General features: G+C 36.1%; 1 protein-coding gene across 1 annotated transcript in view; it reads left to right on the top strand.

The window, feature by feature from the left end:
• The first annotated feature begins 747 nt into the window (after nucleotides 1-747).
• LOC123870933 (protein eiger-like) overlaps nucleotides 748-24759 on the top strand; it is a 48794-nt gene continuing 24782 nt past the window's right edge. The window contains exon 1 of the mRNA XM_045914435.1: nucleotides 748-1384. Within this exon, the coding sequence (XP_045770391.1) occupies nucleotides 1016-1384 (369 nt within the window). The 5' untranslated portion in view covers nucleotides 748-1015. The remainder of the gene's footprint in view (nucleotides 1385-24759) is intronic.

The following is a 24759-nucleotide window of genomic DNA, read 5'->3' on the forward strand; positions in this document are numbered from 1 at the left end:
TAGCAGGTAATTAAAATTCTGATTACCATACCATATCATAGACGTATAAAATGGATATTATTATCACCTGTTTTAAATATTATGCACTTCATAATGAAATGTGGAAATTATGCATAGGTTACTTCTACCTCTCCAGTCTCGCATATATTATTATTTCTAGGTTTCCGTAATTGTATAATATCTATGGTTTCTATGTTTTTATGCAAACCTACTCATTATGTTTATCTGGAGGCATGAGATAGGCATAACATGTATGTACTTATTATTATAATAATTGCCATTATTGTTATGTATGAAGTCGCTTGCATCAGCTAGGTATAGTAGGTACTGTAATAAAATATTTAGCAGAGTGCAGACTGCGGGATATGGAGCCTATCACACTAATAATATAAAGGCGAAAGTTTGTATGTGTGTGTGTGTGTGTGTGTGTGTGTGTATGTTTGTTACTCCTTCACGCAAAAACTACTGAACGGATTGGGCTGAAATTTAGAATGGACATAGATTATATCCTGGATTAGCACATAGGCTACTTTTTATCCCGGAAAATCGAAGAGTTCCCACGTGATTTTTAAAAAACCTACATCCACGCAAACGAAGTCGCGGGCATCAGTTAGTAATGACCATAAAACTAAGTGAGCTGCTGCAGGAGACCTATCGATATCAATCGATACAATATAGTTCATTGGTTGTTTTATTTTATCAATTGTTTGTTACCATTTAATCATCTCAATTGCTGTTCTGAATGCTGCATTCGGCGCGTTGTTTGTCGGCGAGTGCAGGCGTGCGCGTGCGCCGCGTGCCAACAGCTCGCTTCGTTTTGCTCCACTCGGCTCTAGTCCGTCTCGCCGGTAACGCGTACAAGGCGTATAATCCCTGTCTTTCGGACGTTTGTTAGCACGTGCGTCTTTAACCAGCCGGCCTTCCGAGAATTCGACAATGGGCCGATAACGGCTAATTGCTCCCTGTTTGCTATCGGTTTCGAATAGATCGCGAGTGCAGTGTCCGAGAGGGTGTGATGGCCGAAAACTGCGCGCTTATACCTGAACCCGTAACAATGTACACGCAGACGGAAGCGTTGAGAGATGTGAAGGACTTGTCCAAGAATTTGATGAGTGGAGACTTTGAAAGGCAATATGCCAATGATATAACAGAGAAAGGTAGCAAAAAGCGGAAAGGATGTGTTATTTTCGGGGTAACCGTGGCAGCTTTGGTGGTTTGGCTGCTGGTCCTCACGATAGTTCGAGAGGTGCAGGTCAAGCGGCTCCAGCAGGAGGTGGATGAATTGTCGGCGAATATGATTGCGATGTCCGCAACCGTGAAGTCTTTGAATGAAAAGCTCACCAACAACAGGCTTTTCAATGAATTCAAGACCTTGGAGGACACGGTGAGTTTGCATGCGGTGTTTACCTTACTGTGGTATTCCATAAGAAGATAATGTGTGCATATTTAAACATGCCATAGATAAAGTTGAAACTCAAACAAATACTGTATGTTTGCTGTCTTCTTAATAGAAACCAGTTTTTTGGATAAGTGATGCTTCATTCTATATTTAACGGATTTCTTATTACAAGGTAGGTACTTTCAGGTATTTAGGTAGGTTTTAAAGCTACCTAAATATTTGTATAAAAAAAAAAGAATCCGACGAATTGAGAACCTCCTCCTTTTTTGGAAGTCGGTTAATAAAGTACCTACCTTAGTTACTTGTATTAGTTCTACCGTGATTTTACCCGTCTATTGATAGTAATAGAATTGTTTTTCGTGAGCGAATCTTGGGAAGATTATTTACCTATTGTTTCATTGAATATTTTAGGAACATTCATTCTATTGGTAATGTAGATAGGTACCTAATCTATTTATCGTTAAATGCGCGTCATTTAAATATTAGTACATTCATACCAGCTAGAGCAAATGGCTGCAACTGCGTTGAGAAAGTTTTAGAATTATTTTAATCTAATTCATTCAGGTCGTTCGACTTTGGAATTCTCTTCCTCTATCCGTAAGACACGCTTAATCCTTTATAGATCTATAAAAGGAATTTATTTAACGCCTTAATTGCTCAAATAGAGATCGTTATTCCTTGAGGTGTGGTTTATTTCTTTTAAATTGCTAAAGTGGCCACGTTTAGTCATTGTTATGAAGTCGTTTTGATGTAAAATTATAACAATCAATAATAAAATTTAATGTACATAATATAGGTATGATTTACCAGCTTGCATTAAACTTTGAAAGCAATGAAAACAAGAAGAGAGGAGAAACTGATAGATAGTTGCAATCGATTCTAAAATCGACGTTTGTGCGATTCTAAAATCGATGGTTGCAATCCTTTTAGTTGGGATTTGACAATCTGACACTATTGACTCGTATTTAAGGTTCATACCTATATACATAGATATATTCCTTTACACAATTTTTCCAATAATCAAGCAATGTAATCAATCGTAAGTGTAGTAGTGTACCGACCTACAAGCGAAGGAAAAGCTGATATCGTGGGGGAGCTTTACAGTAGTTTGGAAGCTTCAGGTATTAGGTACATATTCTGTGGCTTCAGTGTGGCGATCGCAATCACCTCAAATTGATTGCCACTAGCTCGCTAATTGCTCGCTAATAATGACATGACGTAATAATGAGCACAACTTTTTAGTAACCTCCCTGATCATTCAGGACGCTGGTATACCATACATCTTCCATTGGCTATTCATTATTGGTATTGGCATTCATTATTGGCTTCCATCTTAGACTGCATCATCACTTACCACCAGGTGAGATTGCAGTCAAAGGCTTACTTATATCTGAATAAAAAAATACTATAAAAAAAAGAATTGCTACAATTTATACGGAGAAGCACTAGATTACAGACCTAATGGAAACTATGGGATTGGAATTTTACTTTGCATTTTAAATAATCTCTAAGCAATTACCTACTAGGAGCTAGGAGCTCGATATGAGATAATAATGTCGGACCTAGTCAAGGTCCCATAACACTCGTGATGATTACAGTCAATTGACTCGATGACGTGACGACAACAGTATAAAGCAATTCAATTCATAATCGTAAGCATTTCAAATTTTGTCATTGAGCGCTTATAAAAAATTTCCAGCCCGTTGACCAAATTGACAGTTGACACACACATTGGATGACATTGGTAGTTGGTACCACTACGTGCTAGATGCTAGGTAGATGTTTAGTAAGTGGTAATACATTTTTATATGGTTGATCTTGATATAGCTTAGCTCTAAGTTTGATTTTTTACTGCAAGTGTATATTTTTTTAGTCGATGATTGTTTTTGTACTCTGTATAAAAAGTAAGGTCTTCGTTTACATTAATGGTTGAAGAATTAGGTCGCTCCATCTTAGTTTAGAAAGGTACATACATTTCTTTAATACTGAGTACTTGCACTACCTACTCTTTTTGTCCCATATCGTTACCAAACAGTCTCCTTCCTGTATTTAATTTGAGTGCAGCGCTGTTGTCAATAAAATTGTTTCCTATTCGATCGTTCCGGCCGTCTCCTTTATCTTCCGTTCTTTCATTTCTTCATTTCGCCACTATGTGATCCGGCACCAAACATCCTCCTCTTTATCTGACTTCTATTTTAATCACCCATCGGCCTTATCTTTTGGCAACTAATGTTGCCAACTAAATCTTGTGTTTACTTCTACTACAACTCTTCTACTTACTGAGAAAATGTATTACAAGCTTGTTCAAAATGGCTGTAAAATAGTTGTAGAATCTGGGTGCTAATTAATAAATAATTATTGCACGTTGGTTCCGCCTTTTTAGGGTTCCGTACCTCAAAAGGAAAAACGGAACCCTTATAGGATCACTTTGTTGTCCATCTGTCCGTCCGTCCGTCGTGTCTGTCAAGAAACCTATAGGGTACTTTCCGTTGACCTAGAATCATGAAAGGTAGGTAGGTAGGTCTTATAGCACAAGTACGGAATAAATCTGAAAACCGCGAATTTGTGGTTACTACATCATTAAAAAAAATGTGTTTCAATTTTCAAAATAAGATAACTATACCAAGTGGGGTATCATATGAAAGGGCTTCTTTACCTGTACATCCTAAAAAAGATTTTTATTTATTTTTATGTATAATAGTTTTTGATTTATCGTGCAAAATGTTGGGAAAAATACCCGAGTACGGAACCCCCAGTGCGCGAGTCTGACTCGCACTTGGCCAGTTTTTTAAATTATATCAACCTATTAAATTTTTTAAGAATGTGCTAGTTCAGTTGTCTCATTTTTCACTGCCTCGTGTTTACCTTGTTGTGATCAGTTATTAAAAACGTGCCAGTTGGATAATATTGTCTCATTTTCGCTGTCTCGTGTTCACTTTGTTGTAAGTTGTAATGTAATATTATTACGATGTTCATTGCCAAATTCGTCAGCATTGGTTATAAAACTTGAAATAGAATCAGTTGTTTTTATTTGCTAGGTACAAAATAATAAAGGAGTTTACGCAGTCGTGCCAAATGCTAATGACGTAATAGTAAATATTTGGCCGTAAAATGTTATACATGTGTGATTTTACGCAACTTTAGTCTTTAGCCCAAAATAGTGTAATGTATGTTTACTTGGCTACGTGTATGTAAACCGAACAGCATGAGGATGCGGAAGGCATGGAAATGAAAATCTTCAAAATGTTCGGGATTCTTTTAAAATCAGAGGAGAATGGGAAAACCGGTGATATTTTTCTTACATTACAAAAAAATCAAGCATTTTCTGCATAATTTAACTTGTACCTTTAGGCAGTTGGATTGAGAAAATGGCTTCTTAGAAACTAGTAATTCAATCTGATTACATAAATAGGCTTTCCGCCATTAGAATAGTCTGAATATGGACAATGCGTCCGCGTTTGTATACGTTTCACGTTTGTAAGATTAGTGGAAGTGGATTGTAGGTCCCACTGCTGTTTCCACGTAAGTAGGTATAATATTATGTTGCTCCCATAGAGATTGCTCCATTCTCTCTCTGAATCGTATTCTCATTGCTGACGATCATAACAGCTTTCCGTTATTCACATAGGTAATGATACCTAGGCGATTTTTATGGGAGGAAGTCATACAGTAGAGAGCTCCCAGATCCTACCGCATATCGGTAACCGAAAATTTCTTAAATGAATATTTTTAGGATTTCAGGTCTTTTTTTTGCGTAGACATAGGTATAAACAAGACTGATAGATAATATATAATAGGTATTCAGAATACAGGACACAGTATTCTGAGAATAGGTACCTACCTACAATTAAACTAGGTAGCTAAAGAGATAACCTTCCGCGTTCTCTGACTTTTCCAAATAAACCCGACTTTTGGGTATTTTACCACATGATGGGTACTGGGTAGTTTTATCGTTATCAACTTACTACCTACAACCTAATTCGTAAGTTGTTATGAATTTAGCATACGCTCATCGTTGCGCTGTTTTTTCAAAGCTCCCTTCCATTTTTAAACAAAATTTTACAATAGAATCTATTGTGTATATTACGTGACCATGCCCACGTGGAATGGTAGCAAGAATATTTGCTGCATTTTATCTTTTAAATATATACAAGTGTAAATTAAAAATTTATAACACCCCCGACGATCCAAAGTATTTGAGTTTTCCAAAACATCATTTTCAAATAAATAATTATGTATTTAGGCAACGTCCATCTTGATAGCTTGACATTTGTCTATTGACATAATATTATGAACCTAACAGTTATTTAACCTTCTTTTCTACAAGAAAACTAGAAAAGAGCTGATAACTCTTAAACGGCTGAACCAATTTTTTTAGATTATAGCTAAGAACACTCTCGATCAAGCCACCTTTCAAACAAAAAAAACTAAATTAAAATCGGTTCATTCGTTTAGGCGCTACGATGCCACAGACAGATACACAGATACACAGATACACAGATACACAGACACACAGATACACACGTCAAACTTATAACACCCCTCTTTTTGGGTCGGGGGTTAAAAAGGAAAAGCTAATTGACTGACTGACTGATCTATCGACGCACAGTTCAAACTACTGGAAGGATTGAGCTGCATTTGGAATTCAGATTGCAGATAGCTATCATAGCGTAGACATCCACTAAGAAAGAATTTTTGAAAAAATCCTTTAAGGGGGGGAAATAGGGATTTGAAAGTGTAGTCCATGCGGACGAAGTCGTGGGCATAAGCTAGTCGAAGTAGGTATAAGCAGTCTTAATAAATTCTGTATGCAATAGGAAATAGGTGCCAGAAGAAAACAATAGGTAATAAAGATTTGTACCAAAGTATATCATAAAATCAGATTTCTATACGCCCTTGCAGCCTGATACCTGCACTGTTGAGTTATGGAGGCTGTCTTATTATATCGGTTACGTAAAGGTTCGGACTTCGGTCCTCGCGGGAGGCCGGCGATGCATCAGTTTTTGTTTACAATCCGAGCCGGTTTGCGCGAATAGAATTACAAAACCGGTTCTGTTCTGGCACGGACGTCCGCTGCTGCTTTTGGTCAAGCTTTTTAGATTGCCAAATTTTATATGTAACATTATAATTTTAAATTAAGATGCAAGCGGAAATAGAATCTGCAAGTAGGTAGGTGCCTACATATTATAAACTGGATGATGGCCGCGACTTCGTCCGCGTGGATTTGGGTTTTTAAAAAATCCCGCGGGAACTCTTTGATTTTCCGATATAAAAAGTAGCCTCTGTCCGTCCCCGGGATGTAAACTAAATCTGTACCTTTCATCATCGGTTTAACTGTTGGGCCGTGAAAGCTAGCAGACAGACAGACAGATACACATACTTTCGCATTTATAATACCTAAGTATTAAAAGTCCTATGGATCAGTCATCTACTAACGTACCTAACCTTTTATTTGTGAGAAAAATCTACCATAATAATCAACTTTAAGGCATACATAGTTCTGCTAAGCTGACCCACTGCGTATTGGCAAACTTCACACACTTTTGAGAACATTATGGAAAACTCCCAGGCAAGCAGGTTTTCGTCAAGATGTTTTCCTTCACTATTAAAGCAAGCTATACCTATTCAGTTGCAAAAAGGTGCATAGCTCTGAAAAGTTAGAGGTGCGTGCCAGGGATCGAAGCATTAACCTTCCGAATAGATGCAGACGTCTTAACTCTAACAGTTACCCACTATCACCGCTTATTTTGTTTTTATTGCATAGTCAAAACTCGAAGCTCATTGCTAAGATGTTGTTATAGTCTCCGAAGGTCTAGTTTTAATTTAGATGCTGACTGTCTAAAAAAATCCAAACGGATGCACGTGCCTACTGCCCGTATCTTTATAAGCACGTATCAACATAACACAAAAACATTTGAAGTTTTATGAGCGAGCGAAATATTATTAAGTATCTTTTATTATGGCCAAAGCACGCCGACAAAACAAGCCATCAAACGTTTGGACTTCAACAGTAAACAAAAAAAACAGTAAAACCTATATAACAGTCAGTTGTAATGGAGTTTTGGGAATCACTTTTGTAAACAATCATTCAATTGCGTTGATTAATCCAATTAACAATTTACTAATAATAAATTGAATACCGCAATGTACCTACCAACTACCTACCTACCAATCAGTTGAATCGAAGTTCTCATGAATTTTATGATTGTTAATTGACCAAAATTGACATACCTTTATTATAAGTTATTACAACAGTAAACAAAGTGTTTCGGTTTTCAAGTAACAAAAATGTAACTCCACTTCTGAACGGCAAATATTGATTCATTGGGTCTCTGAGGTCATTGTTTATACTCGTATATGAAAGTATAGTAGGTACACTTCGCCTTACCTAAATAAATATTCCAAAATAGTTAATTTGTTGATAGATTGCATCATGCATGCATGTTTCCAAAAAAGCTACCACTACGTACCTATACCTACATATAATTACATACACATGAAGTAGGTACATTTCATAAGATCAAATTAATTATTTCATGTACCTAGGTGCCCCTTTTACGGGCACATATTACGTTACATAGGTCTATGAACTTAAGCTGAAGGCCATAGTATAGTTTGTTTGAGGAAAAGGATGTAATTCAAGAAGAAACCAGCAAGAACAAAAGCAGTTATTCTTTTTGAAGGAGTTTACAATAACTAAGTATAATGTATAATGATATAATTTTTCTATTTTGTGGTCAGATGAAAGCGAAGAAGATTGCAACCATACATATTTGTCATTGAAAGGATACATTACATCTTGTCAACAAACGAATTTTATAACAATATTTTTATTAAGTTAGGTAATATTATACTTTGTATTTATATGCCACGGAAATTAGGAACATAAATCGATAAGTATGCATATTTACCTAGTTTCGAGTTAGAATGTTATATCACAAAATGCAATAGGTCAAATAATGATAACCAGAATTAAGTAAACAAAGTGTGCATTCTGTGAACACAAACACGATGCTGTTAGCTCACGTTCTAATACTGGGATAATTCAAAATGCCAATCCTCTACTTTGATTACAAATTCTGTATGAAAGTAGTTTGTGAATATTAAACCAGCATTTGAACATATTGTTTAAACTAAATAGTATCGAAGACTAGATTTTTACCAGGCATGGGGACTAACACTATTTAGATTTGATAAAGTCAAAATCATAGTCAAATCATTTATTCAAAATAGGTAACATTGTACATTTTTTGATGGTCACTTCACTCTTGTTGGATTTGTAAGAATGATCTAATGGTGATAATAATTAATTACGTAAACTTAAAACTAAAGCTAAGAGAATTCCAAACGCGCCCAGGTCTGTGAAGAGCCCACAACAAACTCAGCCGGTTATTCTTTTTATTATCATCAACTTAACAAAAGATTTATTAAAGATATTAAACTTTCTTATCCAACAACAAGATACAAATTATGTAATTGGTATCTTGTGCCAATTACAGTTACCAATGCTGCTTGCTTCTAATTATTCTCGCGATCTGCCTTTCAACCTCAAATCAAGGAGTTTGTCACTTATTATAGGTTGGTACAGTCAGCAACAAAGCTAGGTTTGCAGTTTGCACCCGTCGCCGGTACAAGCGACTATGTGCGGGTGCAATCCTAGCTTGTTGCTGACTGTACAACACGAACACAAATGTGTTGACAAAATCGTTACCATGTCATACGTGTTACTTAGGTAGTCGCCCCATTTAGCCTGGCGTAATTAGGAATCTAAAATCTAAACAAGCTATTAAAATATAATGAAGCTCTCAAGTCTCAACCTACCGTGAGAAATTAGGCGATGGTTAAATGAGCTCCTCGTACGACATCATTAACTTTTTACACTCCCTTTCGAAGTGATCCAACGTTGATTTGAAAAAGAATTCATGGAATAAAGAATCTATGTCTTTTTACCTGACTGGAGCGAAGCCCGAAAGGAGGGTTATGTGTTTTGATAGTAATTATGTACCTACTTATTTAATTGAAAAATTTCTTTGAAGTAGTGCAGAATTATAATTTTCACTGAATAATTTCGTACAGTGAGAAAAATTTCTTACTGATTTTCTCTTTCCAAAAGTGTTTCCTTTCAAAAGAGAGAAGTTTGCCACTATCGATTATTATCTATTTCTATGCAATTGGAAAACTGAAATTCTTGCCGAACTCGGGACAGGAAATGTTCTCCCTTTCGAAAGGTAACGCTTCAGAAGGAACGTCACAAAACTCTCAGCGATTATAGCACGATGTAATTTCTATAGGTACAATCATCAATTGTACCCAATTAATAGGTGCCTAATCAGGCGTAAGTAGGTCCATATCATTACCTACATTTAGCCGAGAATCTAAATTATTATGTTAACTACTACGCACCTTTACATATCAGTCGGATCATAAAAAATATGGGCATTTTCCTTTTTCAGACCAGTATTTGAATCGTCTAACGTCAGAGAGATGGCCACATAATATTAGTCGACGGAATTAAATATAGATCCATTCGGCACAAGTTTACAAACGTTCATTGGAAAAACGCCAGTAATTGGCCAGCGAGGTACCTACCTGCCTCACTATAGGCACAGTACCTGCTATAAATGCCTGGTATGGATGGTATGGTAAATGGTATTGTATTTTTATCCCGCAAAGAAAAAGAAAAGAGAAGCCGATTTTAGGATACTGAGTTCCTGTATTGCGCGTTTGTTAATTAATTATTCATTAAGTATTTGTTTAAAATTTAAAATAAAACGAATTTGTTGTAACGTTTTATTGACTACTAGAGGAAACTCCGTGGATATTCTTTGATCTTCCTGGATAAGAAGCCTTTAGGATGCAAGCTATCTTCGTACCAATTAAATGATGCCCGCAAGTTCGTTCACGTGGATTTAAGCTTTTCATAAATCCTGTGGCAACTTTTTGATTTTCCGTGACTAAAAACGTAATAATATGTCCTTCCCCAGGATGCAAGCTATGTATATACCTTTCATCAAAATAGGTGTAACAGCCTAAACCTAGGGTATAGTTTATTTTCAAAAAATTAGAGATCCCTATGAAACTATAATAAATAAGCTGCCCTTGTGAAGCCGGGGCAGTCGCTAGTCTTCTTGTAAAAGGAAAAGCTTACTGACTGATCTATCAACGACGCACAGCTCAAACTACTGGACTGATCGTGCTGTTTGGCATGCATCATCTAAGAAAGGATTTTTGAAAATTCAATCCCTAAAGGAGTAAAACAGGTTTTTGAAATTTGTGTAGTCTACGCGGACAAAGTCGGGGCATGAGCTTCATAAATCCCATACTGAACTTTTTGATTTCCCGGAATGCAAGCTAGCTCTGTATCCGTCAAAATAGGCCGTGAAAAGATACACTTTAGCATTTATAATAACACCATTAGCATGAATATTGTGTAGATTCCCAAAATTAACACACATGTACTTACCCAGTCGGGGTTCTTGAACTTTATTTTGTCATTGAATTATTAATTGTATAGTTTGTGTACCTACACGGCGATATGTTATGAGTATCCAGGTGACATGAGAGTCAGTTAGTCAAAGTTTGTAGATACAGAGGCAAAAAATCGTAGGTAGGTACATACTGGTACATACCTACCTACTAATTTTTCCCAAAAATTAAATAATTTTTATGTGAATCAAAATTCTCGCATGGCTTCTTGGCTTTCATAGTTTGCTCTCTACAATTTTAGCTTATAGTAGATTAAAGGGCAAAAGCAAAAGGTTTTGTCTTTTATCTTTATCTTTAGATTTAGACTGTTCAATAGACGTCATGTCGTGGTTGACCTTCCAACGTTATCCTTAGCAAAGGCTAGATGATATCTCTTTTATTTTATGGATATGTAGCTACCTACTATTTCATTCAAATGTGAAACAGTTAATATTTTATTATATCTAATGGATTTAACGTGGGCGTTTTGGATGTTTGCTTCTTATTTTTACGGCGATTTTTATGTTCTGGCTTTGATATTAATAAAATAATAGATTCGAAATTCTACTTTAGTCTTTATTGCTAACCTACTTTACTAAGAACAAATAAGACTTTGGTCGTGACTAGGTCTCTAGATTTACATTTGAAAAAGTGGAATATTATAATATTAAATAACAAGAACTAGTGGAAAAGTTTGAGCAGATGCTTGGACAAAGCTGAAAATGCTCGATTTGATTTGATTCGTTATTACGACTCTACAAAATTATTATATTTAATGAAGTAAGCCAAAAAGTAAAATAAGTCTAATAATAATTTTTAATGTAGGTATTTAAGGACAGAAGAGCAGAGGAAGCAATAAATTTTATTTATTTTCGTTCTTCAACGATTAAAAGCAGGATTTAGCTTGACATTTATCTATCTAACCTATAATCCTGTACACGAACTGCTATAATCTAGCATAATTATTATGTGTCATATAATGCTATAATTCATCACCAAATGAAGTAATTAAATTAAATATGACTCGATCGGTTCATCCAATTCTATAGTATGTACTGGATGTACCTGTCAGTATTAGGTAATCCTTAATTTTAATATTATAAACATAAAATAGATAATATAATGGATAAGTGCTAGTAAACCGCTTACACGCGTATAGCCACGTTCTCATCTCATATTAGAAGCACTTAAAATATTTGTCACGTTGAGTCATGGGTTCACGACCTAAGATCGTTATCACAGCAGTGAGGAGGTATTGTTCGCGGTATGATGTGAGGCAGCGGACAGTCGGCAATCGAGTTAGCAGTCCGGATTACACTCACATATCCAATTAGAGTCACACTGGCGTATTTGGAACGCGGCGTTTAAATACACCAGTAGGTAGATGTTTTCTTGAGTATGGTGGATAACCAGGTTCTTCTGCATACTAGTACTTGACTCTACTAGATTACTATTTCAATTCTTAGGTATAACGATTATTATCAGACATTAGTGATAATAATCCGACCCAGCATAAGGTACGCAGTACGCACGAAACGAAAATGGCATATTCGGATCTTCTTGATTCGTCCATCCAGTTACTGACTTGGGTCAACCAATCAACACCACTCCAGGACATTTCGGCTCTAGTGGCCATCACCCCTGTTCACTGCTAATTTAGCTTGCTGAAAGTTTGGGTTATATTGACCTTGGTTCTCCTGCGGATTTCCTCTTTCCGGATCTTATCCTTCAAGGAAACACCCAATTAATCCTCACGATGGCTCGCTGAGTGACTTTAAAATATGGATCAGACCACATTTACATACGCTTTGCTTTTATGTACGTTTATCATACGCTAGTGCAATATGACTTCAAAGTGACCAGTGGACTGCCACCCGCATCATAATAAACTAACGCCTACGGTGCCTAATGCAGGCCACTGTTTGGTTTGATGTCAATGAATCATGCTTAATTTGAACTAATGCAGGCATTTATGAATAGCTGCGGTTTGTAGTTTGTACGATATAGATACTTACAGTAATAACAGCAAAAAGAACAATGGGCCGAACTTTAACCTGTGTAATAGGAAACGCGGAAAAATTCCGACATTGGGTTTTAATATTTGTGACATAAGCATAACAAATGTATATATACTTTCGCGTTTAAAAATGTTATACGAAGTATGCATAAGTTGCTTTAATTTAAATACCATAAAGTTGAGCTGTGAATCTTCATTCTGGGTCACTTTATTTTCTCCAACTTTTGAATATTTCGCAAACAAAAATTTGGTAATTTACATAAGTGGTAGGTAGTTAAGTATTTTAAAGGTAGATAATTTATCTTTCATATGTGTGTTTCATATTCTTGTGTGGGCAGGAGTATTAAGCTTCTAATGTACCTACCATTAATAGTCAAGAAATACCTATAGCAGCATAGCATTAATAAGTTCATTTCTCTAGCACAACTACACTTATAAAAACTTACTTACTTTCGTAAAAGACACATGAAATAATTACGGTTCCACTGCCAACTCTACGCTTCACGTACGTTCACTGTAATCTATAAATTATCTATGCAATGTATGGTTTGAATTCTACGCTTGCAAATTAAATCATAACGGAGTCACGAGCAATTTTTTGACTTTAATAAATAATCATTATTCTCTTTCTTTTTCAGCTGACAGGTAGTCTAAATCTCTTGATTGAATATGTCAGGGTTCTTTTGTTATATTCACTATTTTTATCGTATTATTGTAACTTAAAATTGTTTTAATTTGCCGTAGTTAAATCTCAGATAAGACTGTGTTTTACTGCGTATATTTGTATGTTATTTTGTTCTGCTTGACAGCAAAATGAAACGATTAAAACATGGAGACGTTGAAAGTTTACGTAACTAGATGTCCAACACGAGTTGTCGTTGTAACAAGTGATCTTTATCAAGTAGACGACTGTAGGGGACTTGAAAATACCTACAGAAAATAATATGTATTATGTACTCGTAACAATATGTTCCAAGTTCCAACGAATGACATTGGTTATAATAGTGTCTTATCGTAATAGTGCTGTCTTACAGCAATATGCACTTCATATCTTGTTTTAGGTTACATGCAGATAAAATAACACGCGCAACACACAAGTTACATAATCATTTAATTGACACATGATTTAATAACAATGTGTGTCAAATAAATCTCAACCATACTTAATTTTATTGGCCGAAGAGATTGAAGGACGTTTGATGGTGATTCAAAAAAACTTTTTTTTATTTAATAATATGATTCCTCTGTCTTCGCTGACTATGGCAGTTTGCATACTTGAGTGTCATAGAAGAATCAGTAATCACAGTCCAAAAGTTCTGATTTTATCAAGCACTCCTCAAAATTTTACACTATCTCTTCAACTAGAGTTCCATTCAAATTAAAGGTAAGGTAAATTTAGGTAAAAAAAAAACAGGTCAAGCGGTGAATCGGACGCGCATTCGAAAAGTCTTTCTGGTCCAGTCTAGTGGAGAGGATTCAGTCATGGTAGTTACTAGGTACTAAAATGCTATTTAGCATCTATACTAATAAATAAAATTGGAGTGTCTGTCTGTAATTTCGAAATAACTACCTCATATTAAGCTCATATGGTTATTTGAACGATACCATAACTGAATCACACGTTTTTAAAATTTTTGTCTGTCTGTCTGTCTGTCTGTCTGTCTGTCTGTCTGTCTGTCTGTCTGTCTGTCTGTCTGTTTGAAAAGGCTAATCTTTGGAACGGCTGAACCGATTTTGACGGGACTTTCACAGGCAAGTAGAGGATTGACCAGGGCGTAAAATAGGCTACTTTTTTACCCGACTTTTAAAAAGGGAGTTGTGTTTTTCTACCTATGTACACCGAAATCTCCGAGATTTCTGAACCGATTTGCGTCATTTCTTTTTTAATCGATAGAGGAACTTTGCGACATTGTTTCATAAAAAATTTGGAGTCCAACTCCTCAATCCTGATGCTGCAGGGGATCTGACCAATCCACGCGGGCGAAGCTGCGGGCATCAGCTAGTTCTGAATAAGATTGCGCGAAGAAACCAAATAGAACATAGCAGTGTTATCGCGTGGCCATACCCCCTTCTAATTCTATCATTAATTCCACAGTAGGATCTAGATCATCATCACTTACCAGTTACCACCGATAAGATACCTACTAGTCAAGGGTTATTTAATTGCTGACTCCAAAAAGTTAGAGATCCGGAATCTGAACTCCCGACCTCCCGAATAGGATGCCGACGTCTTATCCATTAGGCTATCACCGCTCTACACTAGAGTACAGTCTTACCTTTATTGCGAGGTATGTGAAGAATTTAAATTTTCATTTCATTTCATTTCATTTCATTTCATTTCATTTCATTTCATTTCATTTCATTTGCAATTAAACGTGGCCGTAGAATGCGAGTTCGCCGCAGGGAAGGCTTTATTGATCGCAGTGCCATTATGTAGTACATTTTTTTTTTTAATGATGAATATTAGCCATGTTAAATGACTAATATTCCCCTTTCCTCTCCAACTAAGCGTCAGGCTTGTGCTAGGAGTAGGTACGACAATAGTGCAACGGGCGGGGTTTGAAGCGTCGACCTTTCGGTTTTCAGTCCACTCCTTTACCGGTTGAGCTATTGAGGTCTTACCTTTATTGCGAGGTATGTGAAGAATTGAAGATTTGCAATTAAACGTGGCCGTAGAATGCGAGTTCGCCGCAGGGAACGCTTTATTGATCGCAGTGCCATTATGTAGTACATAGCACATAGCTGCACGGAAAGGCTCGTTGATATTATCTCTGATGCTTCATTCCCCAGGGCCACTGCTGTCTGGATGAGGACAGAATGGATATATGTACATACATAATGTGCACTTAGTTAAATCATTATTTATTTATTTATATCCTATGTTAAAAACTTAAAATATGTATATTCAAATTATTTATACTTTGTGTTCGCGACCTGAAAATTCCGTGCGAACTCTTTGATTTTCCAGCATAAAAAGCCTATGCCCGTCTCCGGGATGCACGTCAAAATCAATCAAGCGGATGGGCCGGAAAAGGTAACAGACAGATAGACACACTTTCGCATTATTTATAATATTAGTGTGGATTCATAAGTGAGGCTTGTTTTTATAATCAAGTTGCCCTGATACTTATTGATGAGGTTTTATGCTCTCCATGCTCTGTAGAGCTCAATGTGGTTTCATAAGATTCTTAAAAATCGAAGTTAATATAAAAATTAAAAAGAATGGTTATTTAAAAGTAAGAAAAGAGGATTTGCTGTGTACCCATTTAATTTAATAAAAACCAGCTTTTTTATTAAGCTCTCTTTATTAAAAGTTGTTATGTCGACCCAAAATGATGTACGGTTTCATCGAGGTCAATCAAAATATTAAGGTCGATTTCTTTGCATATTGCTCACAATTCCATTGAGTTGTGAACCAAGAATCCTTTTGTCTTCTAAGAATTTAAATAATTCGAGAAGTAAGTATTTCTTATTCGAGTATTGTGGAAGTTCTTTCAGGAAACCTGTTTTTTTTAACCGACTTCCAAAAAAGGAGGAGGTTCTCAATTCGTCGGAATCTTTTTTTTTTTTTTTTTTTTTTTTTTTTTTTTATGTATGTTCCCCGATTACTCAAAGACCCCTGGACCGATTTGGAAATTTTTTTTTTGTTTGAAAGAGTATACTGTGCAGATGGTCCCATATAAATTTGGTGAAGATCTGATGAATATCTTCGGAGATGGAGAACAGAACTCCTCAATAGATAGGAGCAAATTGCTCGCGATCAGTGTATTTAGCTTTGTAAACAGTAGGGTTTTAACTGGGCATAGCATATTATAGTACAGTGGGCCACTAAAAATTGTGAAATAAAAAATTTTCAAAAGAAAAATAAAACCGACTTCAAAAACCACAAACACTAAAAAGTAAAAAATAACTTTTATTTAGCTACACGTGTAATGTACCTAGGTATGAAGTCGGGCGAGCTTCACTCTTGGATTTCTAATTTTGTTTTAATATGCTCGCTCGACTTCATACCTAGGTACATTACACGTGTAGCTAAATAAAAGTTATTTTTTACTTTTTAGTGTTTGTGGTTTTTGAAGTCGGTTTTATTTTTCTTTTGAAAATTTTTTTTTATATGAACATTACTATGTAACAAATTACGATTGTCTAATTTTCTCAACAACTTACCAAAACCTTTCAGTGTTTTGCATTTGCAATACCGACTCTTTGTAACTAATTGCATTGCAATTCATTTTGTTCTAAAAATAGTCATCAACTAAAAGAATTAATTACTGAATGCAATTGCCCATTCATTATTAATTGTAGTGAATTAGACCAAATGGATTCAATTGCTTCAGCCTCCTAGGAAACGTAACTAGATTCCATATAAGATAATACATTACATCAGATAACGAGTTTATTTAGCCGCAAGTTCACTCACGTTTTACTTTTATAATATTTTCTGAAAATCATCCGGGTCCTTAAACGTACTTTTCAATCCTGAATTAATGAGCTCTAAGGGTCAAAAGGAAAAGCTTTTGGCTGTTACAAATCTAGTGGTTTGGAAGGAGCCGAAAAAGTGCAACGGGCTACCGTAAGTATTTAGTTAGGTCCTTAGGCTTGAGAAGCACTTAGTACTAGAGACCTGATTGAGTTAGTCAAAGTCACCTATGTAATACCTTGTGAGTTGCAATGGGCATACTAGGGTGCTCTTGGTACGCGAACGTTGCCCTAAGAGGATTTTTATCTATTGTCGCATCAACACGGCCTAAGGGTAAATACACTCCATACGCCCCCCTTTTAATGTCACGCCCAGACTTTTCCCACTTCGTCACGTTTAAGTTCTCGACATGTACCTTTTGAAACTAAAGCCCTGGAGTGATTCATGATAGCCACCAAACTCATTTGACATTGGTTGGTTCTACATTGCATTGCACAGTGATCAAGGAATTTTCCCTAGAAAACCTGAACTCAGTGGGTGTCTGAATGTGGCTGAATTAATAGGCTGGTCAAAATGATGCCAAAATGATTTCTTCGTATGTATCCGTGAGTCACACATAATGCGCAGCTATAGAAAGGCAACGAATTCAAAGCGCTATAACAACTGGAACGCTCCACAGTACCTACCTGCCTTCTATAACTTGTTATTCAAGGAACTGTAATATGAAACGGTTAACACTGCGGATGCGCTGCTGATGTTGCGCCCCCCGGTGTGACGAGTTTCACGCAGTTCCTTGTTACAAAATATAGTGGAGATATTGCTGCGCCTTTTTAGTGTGTTAATCCCACTTCTGATGTCGGATGAGGATAAGTAAATATTTTTTTAATCAAAGTTAAATAAAGTACATATAATAGATTGCTTATACACTTTTATTGTATGCTAGCCCCAAACTAACGACCAAGAGCTGCAGTGAAATAAAACTCAGAACCAAGACCACTCTGCCAAGAATGAACGAATGAAGAAGAGAAAAATAAAAAACTCATAATAATCGCTCTACTTATTAAAATATGCACTAAATGTTTATAATGTAGTTCAAGGTTGTGCATGTTTATATTTGGATTGCAAAATGGTTATTACCGGCTGCATCCGCTGGGAGCTCGTAAATCATATTTATTTATATCTATTAGGAATGTAACGATATATCTATGATACAATGTTCATTGTCATTTACGATTGTGGTAAATAACTTTAGTAATCGCAAAGCATATGGAGTCTGCTTACATAGAATATAATTTTATAACCATCGTAATACTTAGGTAGTAGTTAGGTATTAACGGCTGTTCAAAGTAAACGGTTTATAAGTATATAATTAATATGAACGCCTATGGTATTCATGGTTCTAGGTCAACAGACCCTATAGATTTTCTAGACACACAGACAGCTAGACAGACAACAAAGTGATCTATAGGTTCCTTTTTCCTTTTGGGGTACGAAACCCTAAAAAGCAAAGTGCGCAGACTCAATCAAGTTTCCAATTAGTTCACTCGGCGTCCATATTTACATTTTCCCCGAAAATAGCCCGTGCAGATTGCATTTCGGTCTCCAAACACGAATTTTGAAGAGAAACATTCGCGAGCGTTCTATTTCGGTCGAATATGTGGGTTAACGTGAATTTGCACGCACACGGCTGGTGGCGTCAGCCTCACCTCACCGCAGACCAGCTCTATATTAATACATTATTATCTAAAGGATGAATAGGCTTAGTTACATCACAGACGCTTTTAACGCACGTCAGTGGGTGTATCATTTGGGAACAACATCGCTTCCAAACAATTTTAATGAGGCTTAAAAAAGCTCAGTTTGAAAAACCGATAAATGTTAGGGTCACAAAAGTGCTAGAATGGCGACCTCGCACCGGAAAACGCGGCATTGGAAGACCTCCTCCCCACTAAGTGGATAGACGGCATCCATCGATGTATATGGATTAGCCTTTCCCATACAATTCCGTCCGCAAAAATACGCTTGAATCTTACGTCATCGTCATTGACAAAGTCAAGAGACTTTTGCAAATTCTCTTGACTTTTTGAGCGCGTTTTTTATCTTCGAAGGGCCCATCCATATACATCGATGACGTCGTCAAACGAGCAGGGACCCGCTGGAATAACTGAATTCAGGCTGCGAAAAGATCCAACACTAGACGTTTATCGCTTGATAATAATTATGATAAATAAGTTGTACCTACGGTTGAAGGGATAAACTGAAACTTGAAAGTCACGCGTGACCCGTTATATTTATATTGTCGTACCATTTCTTTGTACAAGCTATATTTTTATTTTATCCACACAATTTAAACTACAGAAAGATTAATTACCATTTCCGGTCCATCGTAGGATATGGTACATATACCATAGGCATCATAGTAGCTACATACAAAATAGGCGCACTAAATTTTTTTTGGGTCTATTCGTTCATAACGTTAATCCAATTATAACCGCTACCTACTCCTATATAATCTGAAGACTGAACTAAGAGGATGCTCAAGCTTAACAGCATAATTATTATGAGTTATGACCGATGACGTACTTAATTTAATAAGGTTCAAATATAAATTAAGCACTTAGTAGCAAATATATAATATTAAATATATAAGTATATAAATTAAGGTTGTTTTGTATTAGTCTAAAATCTGAAGTGCGTGTTGCGGTTTCATGAGATCACTGAAAACGTCACAACACAGGAAACTTCACGGAATAATACTTGGTATAGATAAATATAAAATATTAGGTAGGTATTCATTCATTGACTCATCCCAGATGATATTAATAATATCAAGTATTACTAGGAACAAAAATTTTGTACTTACATCTATTGGTTTTCATGAAGTGGGACAGTTCAAGTATGAATCTCTATACCACGAACCGTGGCGTGCATAGTGTTCGAATTTACTGGCAGAGTGGTTAGATAGGTAACTTATTTACTGGCAGGTCATAATTATTAACCATTTCTACAGGATCCGCTTAATGATTTGCTGACGCAGTATCTAACACCGAATGATACCAACCGAGCTCTTTTTTTTAATCCATTGAAGGTTTCGAGGAAAAATTATTTATATATCTCTCAATGAAGCATAATGTAGAATCAACTAAAATGTCAAATGAGCTCAGTGGCTATCATTCATGTGATAGGCACTGAGTTAGCGAATCACTCCGCGGATGCCGCGGACCACGAACTATACGAGATTGACATTAGAAATAGAAAGACAAAGAGAGGACGTAGAAATCTGTATGAAAAAATCATCAAACAATCAAATTAAATGGGAAAAACGCAGTATCACTCTAGTGTGTTTATATCTACCTTTTGATTTAGTGACCGAACGAACCACCTTTGATGATTAAGATCGAGTAAAAGCCTACTTGAATAAAGGAGCCAAGGTATAAGATCGAATAATATGTTCTTAGGTTTTTATAAGTATTACAGAGATTTTCTTTGATGTCATGGAATAAAAGGCTCATCTAAAGCCGCAGACATTGATAACATCAGGCGGGCAACGATTTACTCGCTCAATTAGCTTCTAAAGGCTTGGACAGACAAACCACGTGGCCGCAGCGATGCACGATGACAATGCGTCCCACACAGCTTGTACGGGTCGTTTAATTAATGAAAATATATTCAAACGTTATCAAAATCATTAAAATGTTAAGAATGCGATGAATAGGGTAGGTGCAACGTGGAGAGCACACGAGTCCCAAAAAAGTTGCTGGCTAGCAAACCGGAGGGCTGTAGAGGCCCGGAAAGATCTAAAGGTCGCTGAAGGAATGGAGAAGGGTATCAGGGTTTTGAGAGTTCAGAGCTCCTGTCTGACTTCGATGGGAAGTTTTTCTGACCAAGCCAGGGCTGCAGCGCTTTCATGATAATATAGTGATGACTTTAATTAAAAGGAAAAAAGTTTTTACAGAAAAAAAGAGTTAGGACTTTTTTACCGAGAACTAATAATGAAATTGAGATACAAGTGATAAACCAAACTTTACAACTGCGAACGTCTTAAGAGAAACTGGCATAGCGCGACGTCTATGCAATGTTTCTCTCTGAAACAAGATTCTTTTTAGATTTGTTTGTCGATCCTGACCCGACCCCTTTCGCCGTTTATATTTTCAACCTGTACATAATCTCGTCACTGCGGGATTGTGAGACGAGACTGGAGACGAATTTTGTGAATTGGTAGCTTACTTACATTGGTGTTACTACGGTCACGCGTCAGTTCCGTCGACGCGTCGTGTCTTTCCAAGGCTTTACGCGCTCAATTAGCTGCGACCCTAAGGGACCCTGGCGTAGAGATCAAAGCGGGCACCCATCTGCGTAAAGAGCGAACGCACTTTATTTTTTACTTACTTTATCACTTTAATAGTTTGTAAATTAAGAAAAATTGCATTAGGGAGCACTACTGCTTCTGTTAACACGGAAGATTAAAAAAGATTCTTTCTTTTGGCCAGTATAATATTTCTTCATGAGTCAGCCTTGAATTCGTGAGTTCTTTGGTCAGCCCGCAGTGTACGTGTCCGTAAAACGTGCGTTGACTGCGCGTGAAAATGTCGCCATAATATGTAAAGGTCCTTTACTGATTCAACTTTCATCACTTTTATTCACTGAAAAAACGAAAAGAAATATTTCCCAAACTTAGACACTCATTATAATTATGTATATACTAGTAACAAGTGTAAATTAAAAATTTATAACACCCCCGACACGTGAAGGTTACAATAACTAGAAAAGAGCAGATGACTTTCAAACGGCTGAACCGATTTTCTTGGATTATAGCTAAGAACACTCTCGATCAAGCCACCTTTCAAACAAAAAAAACTAAATTAAAATCGGTTCATTCGTTTAGGCGCTACGATGCCACAGACAGATACACAGATACACAGACACACAGATACACAGATACACACATCAAACTTATAACACCCCTCTTTTTGGGTCGGGGGTTAAAAATAGCAATATTGATTTATTGAACGCTTTGAACAATTTCATACAATGTGCTGCCTTCCAATATTCCCTGAAGTCCATTATATTTATTATTCAGAAGGCGCGCTTCAGGGAGCTAAGTCAATGAAGAATGCATATTTGTGTCGCGGCGCTATGCGACGTGTCTCGAATGCCGGCAATTTACAGACATTTCATACTTTTATTGCTGTCTGGGCGGGAAAAAAGATCATTCAGCGTAAGGGTTAAAGAGATACCTTCATTATAATATTTATACATCATAGAGAGAGAGAGACATTATCTACCGACTGAGTAAATGAACTGAATATATAGTACAATAAAAGTCAACTTTTTTCTTTTCATTATTTATTTTACTGGCTATATTATTTACTCGTAGTTACAACTTATATACAAAATATTACTTTAATACACCTTATATTATGTAATGTCATAATATTAAATAGGTACATTATTATCAACATGAAAAAATAAACTTGTAGCCTTCTTGTACCTAGCTTATTTTATTGGTTTACGGCCGATTTTTCAATCGTCAAATAACTTTTATCTACAAGGAATTTTTGACAGATTTCCCATAAAAAAATTGTCAAAACCTGAAATTCATTCCTCAGATAAAGTTATTTGATGATTGAAAAATCGGCCCTAAAATGATTTCAATCATTATTATTGTTAACTAATTGATTGATGCGACGCGGACGGTAGGCGAATACACACGTTTTGGACACTAAATCACCAGTCACGGCTGCATTTTTTGGCTCAAATAGTTTAATCATAACATGAATGGTAGGTAGTAACAGTAAGCCTAAATAAACTCCAACTTTTTAAATGGCGCTCACTGCTCATATTATGGCAATATAGCATGGAAAATAAATTGGATTGTTATGCAAATATTTGCGTAGGACAGACCTCCTTTTGTGTAGAAGGATGTTAATATATTCCGATGCCAATATCATATTCTAGCTTTCTATTTTATCACATTTTGATAATATAATAATGTCACATGCCTCCAGATATTTTATTATGTAAGAAAAGCCGATCAAATAGAAACAAAATACTAAAATGTAGAGTTGTAGACAGACGTTTGATGTATCTAATTATAGCAGAATTTATTTTAATTAAGTACTTAAATTAATTAATTCTCAAAACACTCTACAGATATCTTTTTTATATTTTAAAATCAGAGAGAAATCAGTGTGTAAAAAAGAAACAGAAGATACATACGTTACATACCTACGCATCTAAAACGAAGACTTAAAACTAGGTACCGCATTTGGGTCACATTCGTGGATTTCTTATACCTACTCTCGTGCGATTTATGTCATCAGTATACCTACTCATCAGTGAGAATGGATTGATACGTCATAGGAGTACGTAATATAATATCTACGGCATAAACCTACACATAGTGGCGATGCACTGCAGTGCACAGGTATTTTCCCCATAGGGTGGCACAAGGCAGGCACAAAATAAAAAACCGGCCAAGTGCGAGTCAGACTCGCGCACTGAGGGTTCTGTACTCGGGTATTTTTTCCAACATTTTGCACGATAAATCAAAAACATAAAAATAAATAAAAAAATTTCAAAAGAAAAATAAAACCGACTTCAAAAACCAAAAACACGAAAAAGTAGAAAATAATTTTTGTTTAGCTACACATGTAATGTACCTAGGTATGAAGTCGAGCGAGCATATAACAAAATTAGAAATCCAAGAGTGAAGCTCGCCCGACTTCATACCTAGGTACATTACATGTGTAGCTAAACAAAAATTATTTTCTACTTTTTCGTGTTTTTGGTTTTTGAAGTCGGTTTTATTTTTCTTTTGAAAATTTTTTATTTCACAATTTTTAGTGGCCCCACTGTACTATAATATGCTATGCCCAGTTAAAACCCTACTGTTTACTAAGCTATTACAGTGATCGCGAGCAATTTGCTCTTATCCATTGAGGAGTTCTGTTCTCCATCTCCGAAGATATTCATCTTCACCAAATTTATATGGGACCACCTGCACAGTATACCCTTTCAAACAAAAAAAAAATTTTCCAAATCGGTCCAGGGGTCTTTGAGTAATCGGGGAACATACATAAAAAATAAAAAAATAAAAAGATCCCGACGAATTGAGAACCTCCTCCTTTTTTGGAAGTCGGTTAATAAAACCTGTTTTAGGATGTACAGGTAAAGCCATTTCATATGATATACTTAGTTATCTTATTTTGGAAGTTGAAACACATTTTTTTTTTAAATAATGTAACCACAAATTCGCGGTTTTCAGATTTATTCCTGTACTTATGCTATAAGACCTACCTACCTACCAAATTTCATGATTCTAGGTCAACGGGAAGTACCTACCCTATAGGTTTCTTGACAGACAGACAGGCAACAAAGTGATCCTATAAGGGTTCCGTTTTTCCTTTTGAGGTACGGAACCCTAAAAAATAAATCTTTAATATCAAAAATAAAATA

Source organism: Maniola jurtina, chromosome 2, assembly GCF_905333055.1.
Source record: "Maniola jurtina chromosome 2, ilManJurt1.1, whole genome shotgun sequence".
Classification (NCBI taxonomy): Eukaryota; Metazoa; Arthropoda; class Insecta; order Lepidoptera; family Nymphalidae; genus Maniola; species Maniola jurtina.